This window comes from Callionymus lyra, chromosome 1 (genome assembly GCF_982586985.1).
Source record: "Callionymus lyra chromosome 1, fCalLyr1.hap1.1, whole genome shotgun sequence".
NCBI classification, from domain to species: Eukaryota; Metazoa; Chordata; class Actinopteri; order Syngnathiformes; family Callionymidae; genus Callionymus; species Callionymus lyra.
This window is the reverse complement of record NC_141818.1, coordinates 32634347-32655310: the sequence shown is the minus strand read 5'-3', so window position 1 is coordinate 32655310 and position 20964 is coordinate 32634347. Positions and strand designations below refer to the sequence as shown.

The following is a 20964-nucleotide window of genomic DNA, read 5'->3' as shown; positions in this document are numbered from 1 at the left end:
TTAAGGACGTATGACCTGAGGTCCTCAACCAGCTTCTACTGGAGGAAATATATCATTAATCAATTATAGTTGAACATTTTTTGATTATAGTTGAAAATTGTTTGATTATAGTTGAAAATTGTTTGATTACAGTTGAAAATGGTTTGATTATAGTTGAAAATTGTTTGATTATAGTTGAAAATGGTTTGATTATAGTTGAAAATTGTTTGATTATAGTTGAAAATGGTTTGATTATAGTTGAAAATTGTTTGATTATAGTTGAAAATGGTTTGATTATAGTTGAAAATTGTTTGATTATAGTTGAAAATGGTTTGATTATAGTTGAAAATTGTTTGATTATAGTTGACAATTGTTTGATTATAGTTGACAATTGTTTGATTACAGTTGAAAATGGTTTGATTACAGTTGAAAATGGTTTGATTACACAGGAAAGATAGAAAAAAAAGGCCTGATTGCAGTTTATAATTTGGTCGACTACAATTACAAATGTAGTCACTAAGATTGTGTATGATTCGAAATGTACTAGCGTTGAAAATTAACTATTGTTAGAAATAACTATTGTTGAAAACAATGACATGCAGTGAAGTTCATTGTTGGTGAGGGACTGTCTCACCTGCCTCCTCCGACCGCACGTTCCTGGTTGAAAATGAACTATTGTTGAAAATGAACTATTGTTGAAAATGTACTATTGTTGAAAATGAACCATTGTTGAAAATGTACTATTGTTGAAAATGAACCATTGTTGAAAATGTACTGTTGTTGAAAATGAACCATTGTTGAAAATGTACTGTTGTTGAAAATGTACTATTGTTAGAATGAACTATTGTTGAAAAGGGAGTATTGTTGAAAATGTAATATTGTTAGAATAAACTATTGTTGAAAATGTACTATTGTTGAAAATAAACCATTGTTGAAAATGAACTGTTGTTGAAAATGTACTATTTTTGGAAAAGAAATACCTGTGATTTTCCACATGACACTTTATCATTAGTTTTTGTATGTTGTTTGTAACATGTTTATTATTCACGGTCTTTATTCCTGGTTTTCAGTCTTGTAAGTGGATGAATGAACTTCTCTTAAAAAAACACACTCAGCACTTAATTTGGTTTTTAGACACTAATGATTACAAAGGTGTTGCCCACAATGATTGACCGTGTGTGTGTGTGTGTGTGTGGACTCTGGTCCACATCAGCAGTGCACACACTCCATCATCCCCCAGCAGTGTGTGTCTGCCACATTAGTGCGATGTGTTTAATCGTCGGTGCGGCAGCAGCTTCTTCTCACCTCAGCTTCTGGAAGTCAGTCCGGCAGAAACCTCCATGAGTGTGTGTCCGTGTGTGTCGCTCTCTCTGTAGTTGTAGTTGTGAACTTCAAACTTTGACCATGTCTAACGTGACCGGGAGCTTCTACGACACCCGTCAGTCCTTCAGCATCTCTGACATCATCGTCATAGCAACCTACTTTCTCCTCAACCTGGCCGTGGGAATCTGGGTGAGACTCGGCCCGGGATTGTTGCTGGTGTTGATGTGATGCTCGATTGATAACCGGGTGTGACAGTCGTCCTGCAGGGTGAGCAGGAACACGCTGAACGGGTACTTCTTGGCGGGACGTGACATGGCCTGGTGGCCGGTGAGTAGAACTGCGGCAATGGTAGTTCATGACAGCAAGACATGTGGTTTATTTGACGACTTACCATCTGAGTTAAGGAACAAAACGCTACCAAGAGGTCGTCAAACCAACATCACACGATGAATCTTGCTTTAGATTTACTGTAAATGTTTACAAGATATAAAACACTATCTCAAACTAAAACTTTTTTATGTGTGTGTGTGTCAGATTGGAGCGTCTCTGTTTGCCAGTTCTGAAGGTTCTGGTCTGTTTATCGGTCTCGCTGGAAGTGGAGCTGCCAGTGGAGTCGCAGTCGCTGGGTTTGAATGGAACGTGAGTACGTAGTAGGATTGAATAATCTGGGGCCTCATGTACTAAAAACTTTGTAGACCTCCTACTAAATATGTCCGGAAACTAAAAATCCAGAAGATGGCGCAGCACAAAAATATTCACATGTATGAATCTGAGCGCGACACGAATTTAGGCACTTTTCCTTCGCACGTAGAATTAATCGCAGACTTGTTCGTCCCTTTCCACGCCCTCTTTTACATATGCAAATCATATATTTAAATGAGGCAAAGTGACTGGATTAGCCATTTATATTCGTTCATTTAAACATTTCTGACATGGACCACATACTTAAATTTAAATAGTGCAGACAAGCTCCATTGTAAATGTTTCTATATTTATATACACAGTTATTAACGCGAATACTCTATTCATAGAGACGAATGAGAAACGTCTCAAAATGAGTTTAACAAGAATAAAACTGTAAATCAGTAACTTCAAGTGCTGAGTATTGATAATGAAGATTTTTTTTTTTAAATAGTGGATTAAAATATTAATTTTAAAGTGATCAATGTTGTCTTAATAAATACAGATCATCATTTTGGTAAATGAAAACATATTAATAAGTTTGTGAGTAATTTAATATCCACTAGTGTAACTACTGTGTGTTAATTTATGATCAATATTGATCGTTATTGTGACTCTGATGTGAACATCTCAACGTGACTAGTGAGGCTGACATGCATCTGAGCAGCTGATCCCGGCATACGCCACCTACAGGCCTTGCGGGAATTACGAACTTTGTTCCGCTCTTTTCAGTGTTGATACATATAGACTTTGACGTAAAAGGTGGCTAAGCACGTTTTTTGTGCGTAAAACCGGTTGGTACACGAGTGAGTGTTTATTCAATCAATTGACTTAATTTTTAAATTATATATGACAGTCTGTACATCTAATTTCCCGGAATATATTTCCCTGTTTTCTATATTCTACATTAAAGTATGTATAGTATGTATTTATTTTATACTTATTTCTTCTTTAAGGTTCTTTTTTTCAGAATGATTTAATTTTATTTTAAATGCATCATAACATTAAGTGTGTGATGGTGTGTTGTTTAATTTCATTTCAATGACTATAATTATTTAGATTCTATTGACATTAATACATGAGCAGCAGGCGTGTCTTCCATGTGATCATTTACCTGTGAGAGCAGATGAACCGACTGAGACCATCAGAGGTTACAGGTTCTGACTAATATGTTTGTTCTTTTCAGGCCACATATGTGCTGCTGGCTCTGGCCTGGGTGTTCGTGCCCGTGTACATCTCCTCAGGCGTGAGACACACACACACACACACACACACGCACACGCACGTGCACAGCATGTCTGGGCTGGTTCTGCTGGTCCTCATTGTACTTACAAGTTTTCTGAGCTCCAAAATTCCTCATCAGGGCGTCTCATGTTCTCACGACAACAATCTTCACGAAACAAGTTGTTAAAGTTCAACGAAGCATCAAATCATAACCACAATCATTCATATTTCATATTGTATATTTTATAGTTAATATTTAAAATATTTTTCTTTTAATATTTAATACTTAATATATTTTTATTTTAATATTTTATATTTTATATTTTACATTTTACATTTTACATTTTATATTTTATATTTTATATTTTATATTTTATATTTTATATTAATTTACATGATAATTCCTGATACAAGTTTTATTTTCATTTCAATCATTTTCAACGAATTTGTTTTATTCTTGTTTATATTGTGATAATGTATATAGTTCTTGATATTCTTATTTAAAATTGTACTTAAAAAAAAAACTTTAGTCAGTTATCATTTATTTTTAATGATCTCTTCTCTTTATTTTCAGTATTAAGTTAATCTCTCCATGTTTACAGTTTTAATTTTTCCAACATGTGTCCAGATCGTGACGATGCCCGAGTACTTGGGCCGGCGTTTTGGAGGAGAGAGAATCAGAACTTACCTGGCGGTGCTGTCGCTGCTGCTCTCGGTCTTCACCAAGATATCAGTACGACAAACACACACACACACACATACATGCTCTTTATAATCGTTGGACTCTCACCTTTGAACTCTTCTCCTCAGACTGACCTCTACTCAGGAGCCCTGTTTGTCCAGGTGTGTCTGGGATGGAACCTTTACCTGTCCACTGTCCTGATGCTTGTGGTCACGGCCATGTACACCATTGCTGGTACATACACACACACACACACACACACACACACAGACACACACACACACACACAGCGAAGAGTCTGTGGTTCTGACTGGTCTCTCAGGTGGACTCGCCGCTGTCATCTACACGGACACCCTTCAGACGGTCATCATGATTGTCGGGGCCCTGATCCTCACCATCACAGGTGTGTGTGACTCACATTGAACGTCAAGCAGAAGTGTGTGTGTGACTGTGTGTGTGTGTGTTGCAGCCTTCAACGAGATCGGCGGCTACAGTAACCTGGAGCGGATCTACAGTCAGGCGATCCCCAGCAAGATCATTCCCAACAGCAGCTGCCACCTCCCCCGCCAGGACGCCATGCATCTGTTCCGGGACGCCTCCTCAGGGGACCTGCCCTGGCCCGGCATGACTCTGGGTCTCACCATCATCGCCACCTGGTACTGGTGCACCGACCAGGTGAGGAGGATAACGTCTAATGTGGAGTCTCTGGTGCTGGTCGTCTGGACTCACACTGAGCAGTGTGGAGGTCCTCGTGTCCACTTCACTCACACAAGACACTTAACGTACTAATACTATAAGTTGAACACAAATGATCTAAACATGGAGACATAAGAAAAATCTAATGACACAAGCTATGGAGGAAACACAAAGTTGGTAACACAACATCTGGAGGAAACACAAAGCTGTTAACACAACATCTGGATGGAACACAATGCTAGTAACACAACATCTGGATGGAACACAAAGCTGTTAACACAACATCTGGATGGAACACAAAGCTGTTAACACTACATCTGAATAACACAAAGCTGTTAACACAACATCTGGATAAAACACAAAGCTGATAAGACAACATCTGGATGGAACACAAAGCTAATAACACAACATCTGGAGGAAACACAAACCCAGGGACACAACATCTGGATGAAACACAAAGCTAGTACCACAACATCTGGAGGAAACTCTAAGTAGATAACACAACATCTGGAGGAAACTCAAAGCTAGTAACACAACATCTGTAGGAAACTCAACGCTAGTAACACAACATCTTCCTTTGCTTCGAATAAATATTTTTGTCCGACGGGTTTATATGAGTCGTTGTGCTTTCGTGGCAGATTCCTTCGCAACCAGGTCACCACAATTACCGGTCATGTGACTGTGGTTAGATTTCTGCACACTCAGCACAAGTCAGTTTGGCACAGTGTGGCAGAACATTAAACCGTTGACACGTTGATCTCATCAGATCACCTTTGTACTGTCAGGTCAATGATTCACTGCATAGAGTCTGTGACATCATCAGAAGTTCCATATGTCAATTCAACCTTTTTATTATAAATATCACCTATTGTGTTTTTTTTTGTTTTTTTTTTATATTATTTTGATGTAGAAAAAAGTATCTGTATTTCCAAGAGAGGATTTTATGATATAAAAAAATGATCCCTCGGCTCCTCAACTGACCGACAGAGAAAATACTATCAGAAACGAAGCTCACACTAAAACTTCTTCAAAAACATACATTTTATTCCATTTTTGTGTTCGACAACCCAAAGCAACATGTGTAAACAAACAAGCATTCTGCCAATCAAGGTCAACACAAAAAATAATAAATACATTTTGTACAAGAGGGATTCGTCGGTGTGTCGGTGGAAAAGCCAAACAAATAACTTGATTTGTTCATTATTATTATTAGCAGTAAGCGTTTGCATTTTTTTTAAACTGTTTTTAAAACTATTCCTGGTTCCATTCGTCACATTCATCACGATCTGATGTCCGTGTTCGCCTTTCAAAGACTCGTCCTGATACTTTATAGACTAAAGGTTCACCAACCTTCAGGTCGTCTTCACGCACAATATAAAATCCCACGAAGTAAAAAAAAAACAGGCCGACCCGGAAACCGTTCACCAGGAAGCACCGCTGCTGGTGTAAGTCTTTCCACCCGTTGAGTTCCTCTCACAGAAGGCCTCTACAGGAAATGACACGCATGCCACAGATTCCAGAAGATTTCCGATTGTTCCACCAACACCGTCTCATCAGGTCCGACTACCGAGTCGCTTTGTTGCTCTGCACGGTTTTCTTCTGCGACGCTCCACCTCGAGAACGCAGGTTTCTGAAGTTGCTGATCTTGGAGAAGGACATGCCGAGGGGCCCGGACGTCACGGACGTCTGCTGGGTCGAGTCCCCCTTCCTGTAGCCGGGACTGTGTCGCCGCGGCGACCTCGCCGTTCGTACCTGAGCAGAGTCCGGGTGAAGTGTCTGACCCTGCCAGTAGCGGTGACCTCCGATCACCGGGCCAGACGCCCGGGCCGGACGGTGAAAACTGCCAGGTTTGGCCAAAACGACTTTGGGTCCTGCCGAGTCACGGGCGGGGGACCTGGAGCCCCGGAGGAGCTGTAAGGAAAAACAAGACGTGATCAGAAGATGGAAAACCCTGATCAATATCACCTAAAAATTGTATATATAATATTCAATCTGCTGATTGTTTTGTTCTGCTCTGCTACATCACATGGTCCTGCTCATCCTAAATGTCTTCGGTCTCACTCTCGCTCTGACTCTGTGCCGCCAGGTGATCGTCCAGCGCTCGCTCTCCGCCAAGAACATGAGTCACGTGAAAGGAGCATCACTGCTAGCTGCTTATCTGAAGATGCTGCCCTTCATCTTCATCATCCTCCCTGGCATGATCAGCCGAGCGCTCTATCCAGGTGCGCACACACACACACACACACACACACACACACACACACACACACACACACACACACACACACACACACACACACACACACACACACACACACACACACACACACACACACACACACACACACACACACACACACACACACACACACACACACACACACACACACACACACACACACACACACACACACACCTTCACACACACTCTCATGACCTGCTTCCACAACAGCAGGGCGACACACCCACTTCATCTTTGTTTGTACAAGTTTGCATACTTCTGGTTAATAAACTACACACATTATTTTTAAATCCGAATCACTGCACGTGTTTTTGTGGTATTATTTTAGCTCTTGTAGGTTTAACTGTGTAATTACACCTTCACCAATAAGGTTAAAAAACACATCGACAACCAATCATGGCACTGACTCCCGACCGAAAAGCAAAGCAGGTTCAGTTCTTTCCTTCGGTTTCATTTTTCTTCATTAAAAACCACACAAACACTCATGGTAGCCCTAACTTAACTGAACCATATAAACAAATAAATGACACTTTAGTTGTGTATTCTTTTTCAATATTTATACATGTTTTCTATTCAATTAATTGTTTATTTTTGGCCACTTTAACATACTAAGTACGTTTTTAATCAATTTATTTAATTTTAGTGTATTTTAATACTATTTTTTTAATGTAGCTCTCAAGATAAATCCTGTGTGATTTTTCTTTTGACAAAAACATGGTTGTGTCGATGATCCTGTTTCAATAATCATAGTTGATGTCTGTGCAACGTTTGTATTTAAATATTTGATATTGTGAAATTAAGTTCCTTTACTCAGCATTTATTCTTGCTTAATTGTTATGGAAAAGATTTTACATTCAAATATTTAATTTAATTGTCAACAAACAATCTGGGGCAGCTTGAGTTTGACACGTGCTCTACGGTGACGCCTACCTGTCCGATGTGCCGGTGCGGGGAGGCGTGTCCTCTCTGCCGGAGCTGGCGTGACTGTCGCAGCAGAGCGGCGGTGTCGTCCGACTGCATAGGTTCCCTCAGGTCCAGCATGCTCTGAGACATCCGGGCCATCATGTTGATCCCCTCCCCGTGTCGGAACCCCGAACCCGACCTCTTCGTGACCCCGTTGGTGAGGGAGTCGCCCGGCTGGTGCTGCGAGCAATCGTAGAACTCCTCCTCCGACACGGTGGAGGCGCTGGACGGGTGGTCGTCCACCGCCTTGTCGCAGATGACCTTGGTGCTGTCCTGGCTTCCTTCCCCGTTGCTGCCGGAGTCGTCGCCGTCCACCTTGGAGGTCAGACGGCCGCGAGTCAGCGTGATTTCTCTGGGTACTTCTGGAGGTTCTTCGCAGGGGCTTACTTTAACCAGTGTGACCACGGGCTGCTCGATGGGGTTCTGGTCTATGACTAAGTGTAGAGTCCTGCGTTTAGGAACGGGCGGCGCAGCTACTTCCACTACGTTTTCACTCTTGTCTGCAGTAACAGCGACCTCAGGTGGTGGCGCTGATGTCTTTGTCTCTCCATCTGTTGTGTCGTGGTGGACCGGGGGAAATTCTTTCACGGCCATCACAACCGGACTTGGGGGCGAGTCCGTCACGTCTCCTGGAGAAGTCGGAGCTTCTTTTTGAACAGGACTTGATTCCGACTTCTTCCGGGGAGGCGCGCTGAAGCGTATGGCCTGACTGACCTCGAACCGCTCAGATCTCTGCAAATGGACCTTATGAGACCTTTTCTCGTCCATGATGTTGATAAACCCGATCACGTCACTGGGCGGGTCCGGCTCTGGCCAGGTGGGGAGGTACGGGATCAGGTAGGCCTTTTCCAAATGTGCTAACCCAGGGTGGAGCGGCGGCTCTTCAAAAACGTTCCACAGACGTCCTTTCTTTAGTTTCATCCCAGAGGGCACCTGGGAGTTCTTGTTGCTGGAGTTCTGGTCCGAAGGCGCCGAGCTGGGGTGGGTTCCTGTGGTCACCAGAGCGTATTTGGGGTTGATAAGCTTCCTGGCGATGGCAGCAGACACAGGAGCAGGGGCCGCCTGCGGGACCGGCTCGCGGATCGGTTCGTCCTGCATGGGGACTTTGCTGAGAGAGACGCCTCTGGACAAGAGGAAGAGCTCCCGAAATTGAATGTCAAAAGTCTCCACCGCCTGACCCGAGATGACCGTGATGAGGTTCCGGTCCAGACGGGAGGACGACCAGGTGAAGCTGAGAATGAAACCACCAGTGAGGTCAGACTTTAGTGCTAGTCAGTGGAGAAAGAAGTCTTGGTCACCTTTCTATCATCCTCGCCTGAACGTTTGTTTGATACAATATTAACTCAGTTCTGGTGTCATTAGTTTGTTCTCGTGTGATTCTTCAGCATAAGAGGAAGTTGTTGCTTTTGTAGACTTTAGTCATTGCTGGGCATTGATCCTTTCTAGTGTGTCGGGAGTTGTTACAGTCCAGGAGTTAATCTTTCACCACGAAAATGTCCGACTCTAAGGTATTAACAATGAAATCCATCGCTATTAGCACTGTTTTTTATTTGTAAGTTACAAAGGTGTTGGGTTCTAGTCTGACTTGAGTTGCTGGGGCCAGGCAAGGGAGCAGGTCTGGACTCACCTGTAGGAGCCAGAAATGGCTCGGTCTCCATCCACCAACATGAACTTCTCGTTGAGAGATCCTCGGACCTTCTGAGCCGAGCGTGTGAAGAACTCCACCCCGCCGCAACAGCGCACTCGCAGGTTCTATCAAGAGAAGAATTTACACGTGAGAAAAGACTCAAAACAAAAGGGACGGATGGATAATGAGTTCTTGTGTTGCCGCGGCTCAACGTCTCCATTATCACACCGTTTGAATGTGTTTTCACTTTCTACAGGTGAGTGTGCGCTCTCCAGCGCCACACCCTGTTTGTCTTGGACCCTGTGACGAGGGCGCGGCTCCTAACTTTCTCTCTGAACGCTCTCTAGAGACGAGGATTTCAGCGAAAGATAACATCCAGTTTGAAAGCAGTGTGAAGTTTATCTGTCGATCAAAACCCGGAATGTCTCCGCCCCGACTGCTGCGAGCTCACCTGCTCTGTGGCTCTGTAGACTTCAGAACCTTCCCTTGTTTAAGTCCTGTAGAGCTATAGAGTTGTTTCCTAGCCAGAGTAGCTTGTTAATACAGACCTGCTCGTAGTGCAGCCTAATGGCCAAGTGCGCTCCTTCTACTGGAGTAATTCACCATTTTATCACATGTTAGTACTGCCAATATGCTAACACTAGCAAATGGACTAAAGCACCTTGGCTACATGATATACAACATCCAATAAAAGCAGCCAAGCAGCATCTCAGCAAGCCTGGCAATCAATGCAATACATTGGGTGACTAGTCCTACTTTGAAAAATAGCTAACCTTAACTAGTGAAATGGCAACATCAAGATGTATTAAACACATATATGGTTCCGCCTGTGACTTCTAAAAGAGAGGATTGTGCATAAACATTGATGCAAAGAAAACAAAGGTTTTATCGATGCTGGTCATCACGGTCCGGGTGTGTGTATACCTTGAGATGTCCCCGGTGCATATCGGCTCGCCCACACATGGCCAGAAAACAGGGGACGCCCACCGGGTCCAGGATGATGTAGACTGGAACTTTGCGTCTGTAGGCCGCGTCCAGCAGGTCCCGGAAGATATCCACATCTGTGAAGGCGTCCATCACCACGGCGATCACCTACACATACACACACAGGAAGTCAAACATGCTGCGAGTGTTTCCTGCCCCGTGGGAGACTGAAGATCAGAGCACATGAGATATAACTCTTGTTTTTTAATGTCGCGAACAATTTAAATGGTGAATAGTTGCTGCAGCTCAGGAGGTTTAAGGTCTATTGACAACAAGTTCCTCATACAAGCATCCTTTTCTGCTAAAGTTTAAAGAGCCTTCAGGACTTGTTGTGACGATTCATCAGCCCAATATGTGCCACAGATTCACTGACATCGGCATCATAGTTTTGCACCGACAGGATCGGACTTGCAGAGCAGGTGAAGGGTGTGGGTGCAGACAAAGGAAAGTTCTTTGGGGAATTAAATAATCTCGTAAATCAAAGCATGACATCTGACCTAGTTTACGAAGAAACTAAGGAGGTTAGACAAGGTCTGTTTTTATTTATCAGATAGACTCCTTATCTTCAACCATTATCTAGGCTTATCTCCATCATGAACCATCGTTGTTGTTCTTCCTCTCGTTCATCCCCAACATTATTGCTGACCTCGGCTCTAAACATGTATGTTACTCCTCTCAACCCTCTTGAATCCATAAACATCATGGCAGCGACCACTACTGTCTGCACTCTCTTCTTCGCCTCCTTCATCCTCGGCTGACTCTCTGATTATTGACCTCAACAACCTTTTTTTCTCCCTCAGCACAGTTACATATAAAATACTTTCTTGGTTCCTCCTGCCCCTTGATTTCCCATGAACTTCATGTCCACGTCTATAAATCCTCCTCCGGACTTCATCCTCCTTTAATAAAGCGCACTGGAAATTTATTCTTCTCCATTTCTAGAGTTGTTTTTGCACTTGGGGAATGCCGTGTGTTGTTACACTGCTTTGTTCCGTAATTATTCACATGTTCATGCCTGACATGTTTCTGCGTGTTTGTTTCTTTTTAATTTCGAGTCAGAACAAAGTGAGACAAAGTGCTGACACTTCCGTGGACATTAATGTCCTCATCACAGTGTTGTCAGCACGGTGGAAGTCTGGGTCTGTGGACCACATCAAGCTGAGACCTGGAATGTTGACAGATCCAGAGAAAAGGGCAGACTCTCTGTCTGAGCTCCAAGAGGTGTCAGATATTAAGATGGATATTAAAATGAAATTAAATCGAGTTTCTGTTTCTAAACAAAGAACCCAGCTCGTTGTGCAGCGTTTGATGTGAACCAAAAGAGTTTTTGCAAAACTAGTTTGGTCCGATACCAGAAGTTATAAAAGAACTTCGAACCGGGCCAAGATGACTGACTGCCAGGGATTGACTAAAATGTAACATGGCTTCAGGTAACAATAAATTAATAAGGAAAATAATTATCAGTTATGAAAGTTTAACTTTGATTTACAACATCAATCATCAAGAACGGTTTTCTGCGTGTAAAACCACAGTAGAAACAACATTGTTACATTAAAAGATAAGACGACGATAAGAAGCAATTCCCGGTTTATCGTACTTCATTTAAAAGTCGCAAATGAGAAATAAAGGATTGACAAATGGTTAGAAAATACATGTAATCAACATGTTACTACTACATTAATGTTCCCCTTTTTTTTTTTTAAACCTTCAGCCATTTGCAGTGTTTAGCGAACTAAAGTGAATTAATATAAACTACGAGTTTGATCATTGTTTTTGGTTATTAAAATTTTAATTTAATTTATTGGGAAATATTTTAAATGTTACTAAAACTAACTTGACTTCCTGTATCTCTGGTCACAGTTCCCAGAACTGCTGTGAAGAAAACGTGACGGAACACTAGATGAACTCTATTCTGCTGATAACGTCTTTGATATCGTTCATTTACTACATCTAGAGCCACTTGAGCCTCATAAACGTGACACCTTAGCACTTTCACAACGAGTCATATGTTAAACGTGACTGTAAATATACTGAGTCAGGTTGAGCTGAGAAATCGAAAAAAGAAAAAAGCTTTAACGTTAAAAAAAACTGTGGTGACATTAAAAGCATGGAGGAGATGGAATCTTAACTAGATTTTCTAGTGTTTACCGCATTGATGTGTAAATATTTGTGCATATGTATGTTGACTAATAATGCAACAAGACATTAGACTGTGCAAACATACTGAGTAAGGCTTTTGTAAACTGGCTCAGTCATGACAAGTTTCCATTTGAAAACTCATCACGTGTTTGTTTGTGTTCTACTTTTGACGGTTAAAACGTGACGATTCATGACAGTAGAGTCTAATCCCTTTTGCTTTCATGAGAAAAACAAAAAATGTGAATCAGCATCTCGCAGCCATTTGGATGGTTTCAGACTCAGAAGCACGTGAATAGCTTTGTGACAGGAAACAGGATGTGAGTAACAAGTTAGTCAGATGAGTAGTTATGAAGAGTCTATAACCTGGTTTAGTTTTCGAACCCTAGTTAAACGACCTTCCCCGCGATAATAATGTAAACACCCCTAAATAGGTCATATAAGTTCTCTATGTTGTCTCTTGACTCTGGTACCTTCTGGGCCGACGCGATGCTCTTCCGAACCACCTCTTTGATGTGCGTGTGTCCCTCGGTCGGGGGTTGGGTGTGGACGGTGACCCGGGTCACCCCCCGGTAGGAGATGGCCTCGGGCCAGCCTATGTCCAGCTCGACCATCGACGCCTCGGACCGGTCCGGCCAGTACTGGAGCGACACCTCCCCGTCTCCAGCCTCCTCCCCGCCGGACGCCGGGGTCAGGTTCCCCGGACCCGGGGTCTCCGGTCGCTGGTGGAACTCGTGACCCGGTCGATACAACTCCGCGTTCTCCGCGATCTTCCTGCACTCCGGTTCCGAGAGGAAGCCGCGGATCTTGTTCTCGTCGATGTAGTCCGAGAAGGCGTCCCGGCCCCCGAGGATAAGCTCCTCCAGGGCCAGGCGCTGGTCCTCGCTGTAGAAGAACTCCGGCTTGCCCTCGCTGACCCGCCAGTTGACGTGCTGGTCGTTCAGACACTGGACCTGAGACAGCGCCATGAGGATCCTGTGGGGGTGCTTTACGAACTCGGGTGCAGGTCCAGAAGATCAGGCTGGCGGATCATTCCGGTTCACCGTGACGACCCAGGACGTGGAGAACAGATCCAGAAACGTTCTTCTGAGAGGACGAACCTGATCTCGGGTAACCGTCGGCCGCTCAGGTGCTGCAGGCCCCGCCCATACACGCCCTCACCTGGCAGGAGACAAGACCCGCGGCCCGGTTCTGTTGCTCAGCCTCGGGGCTCGAGGGAGAAGAGGGGGGTGAGCGGGTGAGCGACTCTGACTCACACGAAAGCGGAACCAAACTCAGCGAACTGTTTTTTCAAGAAGTCCCTTTTCTTTGTTAAAAGACACGCCTGTCTGTCCTCTGTGACGTCACCGCTCCAGACCCCAGACCCGGTGAGATCCTGAACCAAGAGTTCCACTGAGGTCCCGTCAAGTCCCTGTGAAGTCTCGCACTCGACAGTCAAGCAACGGAAGCTCGAGGTCTGGGGAGGAGGGCGGGGTGTGAGTCCGGTAGCGGGTTCTATGGAGCGGGTCCAAACTCCACCCAGTTCCCTGGACCTCGTTGGTCCCACACATGTACGAAAGATCCGGTGGTATCTGGACCAACTCAGATTTGAATATTTCAAATTTAGATTTGAAATATTTGTAGATCTTCCCCTATTTTCAACCAAATTTATTGTATATTGTATCTTAATAATATACTAGTTTTTTTACAATACTGTACAGGGTTATTTTGTATTAGAATTCTCTATTTTTAATTGAATGACCCTCCACTCATACAGAACATACGTTAATTTAATTACAATTAAGATCAGAACCTTTTTCTACGTCTGAAAAATAAGTATTTTATAGTTTGAAAATATGATGTCCTTTGCTCATATTTTATGTCACAATCCAACTCTACTGACTCACTTACGTGTTTCATATGTTTCGTAGATGCAGTAGTTCCCTCATCATAACCATGTTTTGAACTTATTACTTTATAAAGTTCATCTGAAATCAGGGCGAACGAAAGGTTACGAGAGCGGAGTTGGTATTGATGTAATAATGGCTTCACTCCTCTTCCAGCCAGCTGTAACACGCCCGCTTTGTTTATACAACAAGTCCCTTGGCGGTAGAGACTTCTGGTATTGATGACACGATGTGACAAACCTTCATGTTTGACCAATCACAGCAGAGTGGGCGTGGTTATCGTAAACAAGATTTAATCTCCAGAAAAGTGTTTTCAGTGGGCGGAGCTTAAAATCATTTTCTAATGTCAATATTTCAATGAAAAGAAAGTTTTGTACAAACACACACTGATGACACAATAGAGGTTCAACATCACTTTATTACACACTTATATCAACACATTAGTTGACCTTTGACCTTGACTTTATGTCTTGAATTTTATTCCTCACAATGAATGACTTAATTACATGATATGTAATTATAAACTGCAAAATCTAATTGTTATATTTTTCTTTGGGTTTGTCCCTGTTTGGTCTCAGAATGAATACAGTTTTTCCTTTAAAAGGACTTGTAAAGAGTTCTTTAATTCCTTGTAAAAGTCCTTGGACTCATTGAGCAGCTGGGATCTCTTACCTTCAAAACATCACGCTGCTGCTGGTTTGATTCCTCAGCTAATAAAATCCTCTCTTGGAAGGAACCGGTGGATTACGTCACGCATTACTCTTGAGTGTTTAGATAAGCCAGGCTCAAGGGCCACTTTGGTTGATAGCAACGTTGTGATCCCATGACAATCAAAGTTTTTAATAGAGTCTCCAGGTTTAACTCATGGAGGTTCCTCTGGCGTTGCAGACTCTGTGGGGTGTGTGGACCCGGAGGAGTGTGTGCGAGTGTGCGGCGCAGAGGTGGGGTGTTCCAACATCGCCTTCCCCAAACTGGTCATCGAGCTGATGCCCAGCGGTGAGCAGACCCCTCCGGCTGGAGACCCAAGAGTGGGATTCTGAGTTGTGTCGTTGTCGCCCAGGTCTGCGCGGACTCATGATCGCCGTGATGATGGCGTCCCTGATGTCCTCGCTCACCTCCATCTTCAACAGCAGCTCCACGCTCTTCACCATGGACATCTGGAAGAAGCAGCGGCCCCGGGCCCCCGAGAGAGAGCTGCTGCTGGTGGGCCGGTGGGACCACGTCGGAGCGTTGACGACAACCTCGGGGGTCGTCGTTGCTTCAGCTCTTCTTCGTCTGTTGTGCTCAGGATCGTGACGGTGATCCTGGTGGTGATCAGCGTGGTCTGGATCCCCATCCTGCAGTCGGCCAACAGCGGCCAGCTCTACGTCTACATCCAGTCGGTGACCAGCTGCCTCGCTCCCCCGGTCACCGCCGTCTTCTCGCTGGCCGTGTTCTGGAAGAGAACCAACGAGCAGGTCTCGCACACACACACATGCATCGACACACACACATGCACCGACACACACACATGCACCGACACACACACTGAGTCGGCGTGTAATAAGGAGCACTATTATTATTACTAAATTAATACTATTGTATTAACAGTACTAGCAATGTTGTGTTTTTGGCAGAAATGGCAAGAATCGATTTTTATTCTGAGACAACCATCCAACATTTCATCGGGGGCCACATTATGTTAGGGGCCGTCAAGCCACATGAAGAAAGTGACAAATGAAGAATTTTATATGATGTGAAAATTATTCGAAAATAAGCATATGTTTTAATTTTAATTCAACAAGTGTTACTGTGTCATTATTTAATTTAATTAACTAAATGTATTGTTATTTTTATATACATTTTATTAAATAAATATTTTATAAAAGCACTGCCCAAAGTATAAAACCAAAACCCCAAAAATGACAAATAAAGGCCAAAAAAATTATTCAAAAAAAGATCTTTAGTTAAAAAAAAATATGTACAAAAGTGCATGAAAAAGAAATAAGCTGTAAAAAAAATGGTTTAATATTTATTTTATATACATTTTATTTTAAAATATCATTTAAAAGCACCATATTCAACAAAGATCTTTAGGGAAATACATGTAGGATTGAACTAGTAATAGTATTGATGGAAATTGATTTAAACATTTCTAAATGGAACAGTTTAATAGTATTATTTGAAGGTCATGCAGAGCAATGGACTGGAAGTTTTGTTCAATGACTGTTAAAGAATAAATATCATTGCATCCAGTTTTATCCTTTTCGTAGCTTTAACAATAAAGTTTAGATGGAACAGATTTTGCAAATGAAAATAGAGATCTAAACCTGAGAAAAATGGCTCAAATTTACAGTGAAAATCTGAACAGAACATGCAAACAAACAAACTTAGTGGTGAAAGTATTGGTTTAAGAGGTATTAGTGGGTTTGAGAAGTTGTTCCAGTTGTTATTACAGTCAAGATGTCGTTATAGTGGAACATGTCTCAGCACTGAAGTTGCGGTTGAATAAGAGAAGGAGGTTTAATTCAGTCAGTATTAGTACTACAAGAGCAGGAGTCGTACAAGCTTGAGTAGTAAGCCTCCAGTGCAACTGGGTCCGAGTTCAGACCTTCACTGGCGGTGTCAAGGGACTAGTGTATCTCACCTGTGTGTGTGAAGTAAAACATGGACAACAATGGTCGCAGTGTTTCTTCTGGCGGTTGCTCTCATGAGTCCAGCGCTTTATAGCTTTATGAGTCTGCAGGAGTGTGTGTGTGTGTGTGTCACCTTTATAGCAGCTATTGTTTTGTACTTTCTCCTGAGCATCAGCAGGAACTTCTCACGCTGATAAATATTGGGTTATACTTGAGCTGGTCTGGACAAGGTCACATGACGCGAGGATGCAGTAGCAGAGGTTCTTGGATCAGTAGCTTGAGACGGACGTCAGCGTTGTTTTTTCAGCGAGTCCGACCTCACTGAACCAGACGGGTCATGCCCGCTGCCTGAGGAACAACCATTAAAATCATTAACTATGAACTAGATATTTCTGTTCCGCTGGTTATGAGCTTCTTTTCTAAGAGTTCAAGGTGGAGTCTCAGCTGCACCTGGAATATCACTTAATCCCCAAGTGATTAACACTCAAGTCACTTTCTTCTCATACAGTTATTTTCTAAAAATAAACAATGTGGTTAAAAAAAACATTATGTTTTTATACAGCCATCCCCAGTTTAGAAGAGGGTTCAAATATTGTATTAGCTTAATTAATATATAATTATTTGATTTTACACGTTGAAAAAAACTCTCATTTCAAACCAATATTTAAAAATCGTTTTCTGTTTAAATCCATTTGAATGAACTTCTTAATCCCAACATTTGGCTCACTCTTGATGGAAAATGTTAATTTATTGACGTTTTAAAAAGGTTGAAAACCATTATCGTCAGAACAATGAGGAGGAAGTGTGATGGCGAGCAAACACGGCTGCTGTCGGGACAAAGTCTTCTTACAACTCCGAAAAAACCTGCTGCGTCGCATTCTCGCGCTCGCCAGACGATGTTCTCAAGTTAGCGCGTGTGAAGCGAGCGGCTGGGAAAGTTTAAGCAACAAGAACTCTGACCCAAATTATCTTCATATTTGTCGACTATCGAGAGACAGTTAAAGTAAAAATAAGTCTGGGTCTAGTCAATATATATTGTTAAGTTCTTTAATTGATATAAAAGTAAAGACGCTAACGTTGCTAAAGGGCTAGCATAACATAGCTTGAATGCTAAGAACTACTACGAGAACTAAATTAATAGAAATCAATGCTAACGTCCCTCAAATCCTAGTATAGATCTACTATTATATTATCTATTTATAGTATATTTTGCTAACATCAAATTAGCGAGTTTGTTTTCTTGGCTATTAAAGTTTAAATGCTAACAAAAGAAGATGCTACGGTAGCTTGAATGCTAAAGCTGTTCCTCTGCTGTCTCGTGTTTGACCTGCAGGGGGCGTTCTGGGGTCTTATGGTGGGTCTGGTCGTGGGTGTGTGTCGGATGGTTCTGGAGTTCGCCTTCCCTCCCCCCCGGTGCGGCATCCTGGACTCGGCGCCGGCGGTGCTGCGCCGGGTCCACTACCTGCACTTCGCCATCCTGCTGTGTGGACTCACAGCCGTGGTCGTGACGGTGGTGACGCTTCTCACGCCGCCTCCCAAACCTGAGCAGGTAAGAACTCCTCTCTTCACCTGCACAGGTGAGTAAGCACATGTCACGAGTTTGTGACCAGAGCCTTTAATCCACAAGATAAACACTCTGGCAGCGGAACTCCTGGAGCGGCCGTGACTCATTCAATATACATTTGTTCATAGATACACAACCACACATACTCGTAGATACACAACCACACATGCTCGTAGATACACAACCACACATGCTCGTAGATACACAACCACACATGCTCGTAGATACACAACCACACATGCTCGTAGATACACAACCACGCATGATCATAGACACACAACTAGACACACAACCACACAAACTCATAGATACACAACCACACAAACTCATAGATACACAACCACACATGCTCATAGACACACAACTAGACACACAACCACACATGCTCATAGACACACAACCACACATGCTCATAGATACACAACCACACATGCTCATAGACACACAACTAGACACACAACCACACATGCTCATAGACACACAACCACAAAAACTCATAGATACACAACTAGACACACAACCACACATGCTCATAGACACACAACCACACAAACTCATAGATACACAACCACACATGCTCATAGACACACAACTAGACACACAACCACACATGCTCATAGACACACAACTAGACACACAACCACACATGCTCATAGACACACAACCACACAAACTCATAGATACACAACTAGACACACAACCACACATGCTCATAGACACACAACTAGACACACAACCACACATGCTCATAGACACAACCACACATGCTCATAGACACACAACCACACATGCTCATAGACACACAACTAGACACACAACCACACATGCTCAAAGATACACAACCACACATGCTCATAGACACACAGCCACACATGTTCATAGATACACAACCACACATGCTCATAGATACACAACCACACATGCTCATAGATACACAACCACACATGCTCATAGACACACAACTAGACACACAACCACACATGCTCATAGATACACAACCACACATGCTCATAGACACACAACTAGACACACAGCCACACATGCTCATAGATACACAACCACACATGCTCATAGATACACAACCACACATGCTCATAGACACACAACTAGACACACAACCACACAAGCTCATAGACACACAGCCACACATGTTCATAGATACACAGCCACACATGTTCATAGATACACAACCACACATGCTCATAGATACACAGCCACACATGTTCATAGATACACAACCACACATGCTCATAAATACACAACCACACATGCTCATAGATACACAACCACACATGCTCATAAATACACAACCACACATGCTCATAGATACACAACCATACATGCTCGTAGATACACAACCACACATGCTCGTAGATACACAACCACACATGCTCGTAGATACACAATTACACATGTTCATAGATACACACACGTCTCGAGGTTCTGCTGAAGCGCCACCTGCTGGTGGAGAGAAGATTACAATGATTTTCATTTGAATGACGTCGTTCTGAGAGTCAAACGTCTGTCGTTTCCTCAGGTGCGTAACCTCACCTGGTGGACTCTGACTGAGGAACCTACAGGAGATATTCCTCTGCAGAAGGTGTCGTCCGTCAGCCATCGCAGCTGCGACTACGGTAATAATATAAATATTGAACTGAAAAAACAAGGTCACAGAATAGCTAATGATGTCATAGGTTCCCTGATGATGTCATAGGTTCACACATGATGTCATTTCGTTCAACATCAAATATAATACAAATGTACCTGATCCGACCTTCAGACTCGGACTCATCGAGGGGGGTCTCGTGCGCCCGGCCAATGGGACTCAGATGCATGTCAGCGGGTCAGAGGTCAGACGAGGTGGCCCCGCCTCGGAACGCCAGCCTGCAGGAGAGCGTGTTCTGGTCCCGGTTCTGCTGCGTGAACGCGCTCCTGCTGGTCAGCATCAACATCTTCCTGTATGCCTACTTCGCCTGAAGGTCTCCTCGTGTACCCCGTCACTGGACCAGGAGGATCACGTCCAGCCGACTCAGAAACTCTTTCACTTCTCAGATCTGACGTGTTTTTGTTAACTTTCATTTTGATACGTGTTTTTTTCTTTGTCAGAATCTTTTTTTTTACTAGTCTTAAAACCCTTTTAGGTTTTTTCCCTCAAAACAACCATCTTAGGTCAACTAATATAACGATGAGCAACAACCATAAAATAAAGAGTAAAACTATATGTTTTTGTCGATTTAACAATAGAAAAATTAAAATAATTGTTTTAATATATTCAATGTGTAAACATCTTTTTAAAATTATAGATTAAAATGGTAATTTTTGATGATTCAGCAAATAAAAAATAAAAACATAAATTGAAAAA

The 20964-nt window shown here is 42.9% G+C and overlaps 2 protein-coding genes across 2 annotated transcripts; one reads left to right on the top strand and one right to left on the bottom strand.

Moving 5' to 3' along the window:
- Nucleotides 1-1383: 1383 nt before the first annotated feature.
- slc5a10 (solute carrier family 5 member 10) lies at nucleotides 1384-20917 on the top strand. The gene is made up of 15 exons (XM_087802751.1): nucleotides 1384-1491; nucleotides 1558-1629; nucleotides 1837-1941; nucleotides 3170-3229; nucleotides 3836-3940; nucleotides 4018-4123; nucleotides 4212-4292; nucleotides 4359-4564; nucleotides 6672-6807; nucleotides 15312-15419; nucleotides 15484-15634; nucleotides 15712-15880; nucleotides 18372-18587; nucleotides 20140-20236; nucleotides 20383-20917. Exons 1-15 carry the CDS (start codon nucleotides 1384-1386, stop codon nucleotides 20577-20579), a joined length of 1917 nt encoding a protein of 638 aa, XP_087658877.1. The 3' UTR covers nucleotides 20580-20917.
- Nucleotides 5608-14037, bottom strand: sack1gb (scaffolding CK1 anchoring protein Gb). The gene is made up of 5 exons (XM_087802730.1): nucleotides 13011-14037; nucleotides 10342-10509; nucleotides 9418-9542; nucleotides 7758-9021; nucleotides 5608-6496 (listed from the first exon to the last, which is right to left on the bottom strand). Exons 1-5 carry the CDS (start codon nucleotides 13503-13505, stop codon nucleotides 6149-6151), a joined length of 2400 nt encoding a protein of 799 aa, XP_087658856.1. The 5' UTR covers nucleotides 13506-14037; the 3' UTR covers nucleotides 5608-6148.
- Nucleotides 20918-20964: the final 47 nt, after the last annotated feature.

Excerpts from the sequence above, each read along its gene's own strand:
- slc5a10 (XM_087802751.1), top strand. The coding sequence starts at position 1,384 with ATGTCTAACGTGACCGGGAGCTTCTACGACACCCGTCAGTCCTTCAGC. Across the intron at positions 1,630-1,836 it reads GTGACATGGCCTGGTGGCCG|ATTGGAGCGTCTCTGTTTGC; the intron begins GTGAGTAGAACT and ends TGTGTGTGTCAG. Across the intron at positions 1,942-3,169 it reads TCGCTGGGTTTGAATGGAAC|GCCACATATGTGCTGCTGGC; the intron begins GTGAGTACGTAG and ends TGTTCTTTTCAG.
- sack1gb (XM_087802730.1), bottom strand. The coding sequence starts at position 13,505 with ATGGCGCTGTCTCAGGTCCAGTGTCTGAACGACCAGCACGTCAACTGG. Across the intron at positions 10,510-13,010 it reads GCATCGCGTCGGCCCAGAAG|GTGATCGCCGTGGTGATGGA; the intron begins GTACCAGAGTCA and ends GTGTATGTGTAG. Across the intron at positions 6,497-7,757 it reads CGCACCGGCACATCGGACAG|CTCCTCCGGGGCTCCAGGTC; the intron begins GTAGGCGTCACC and ends TTTTCCTTACAG.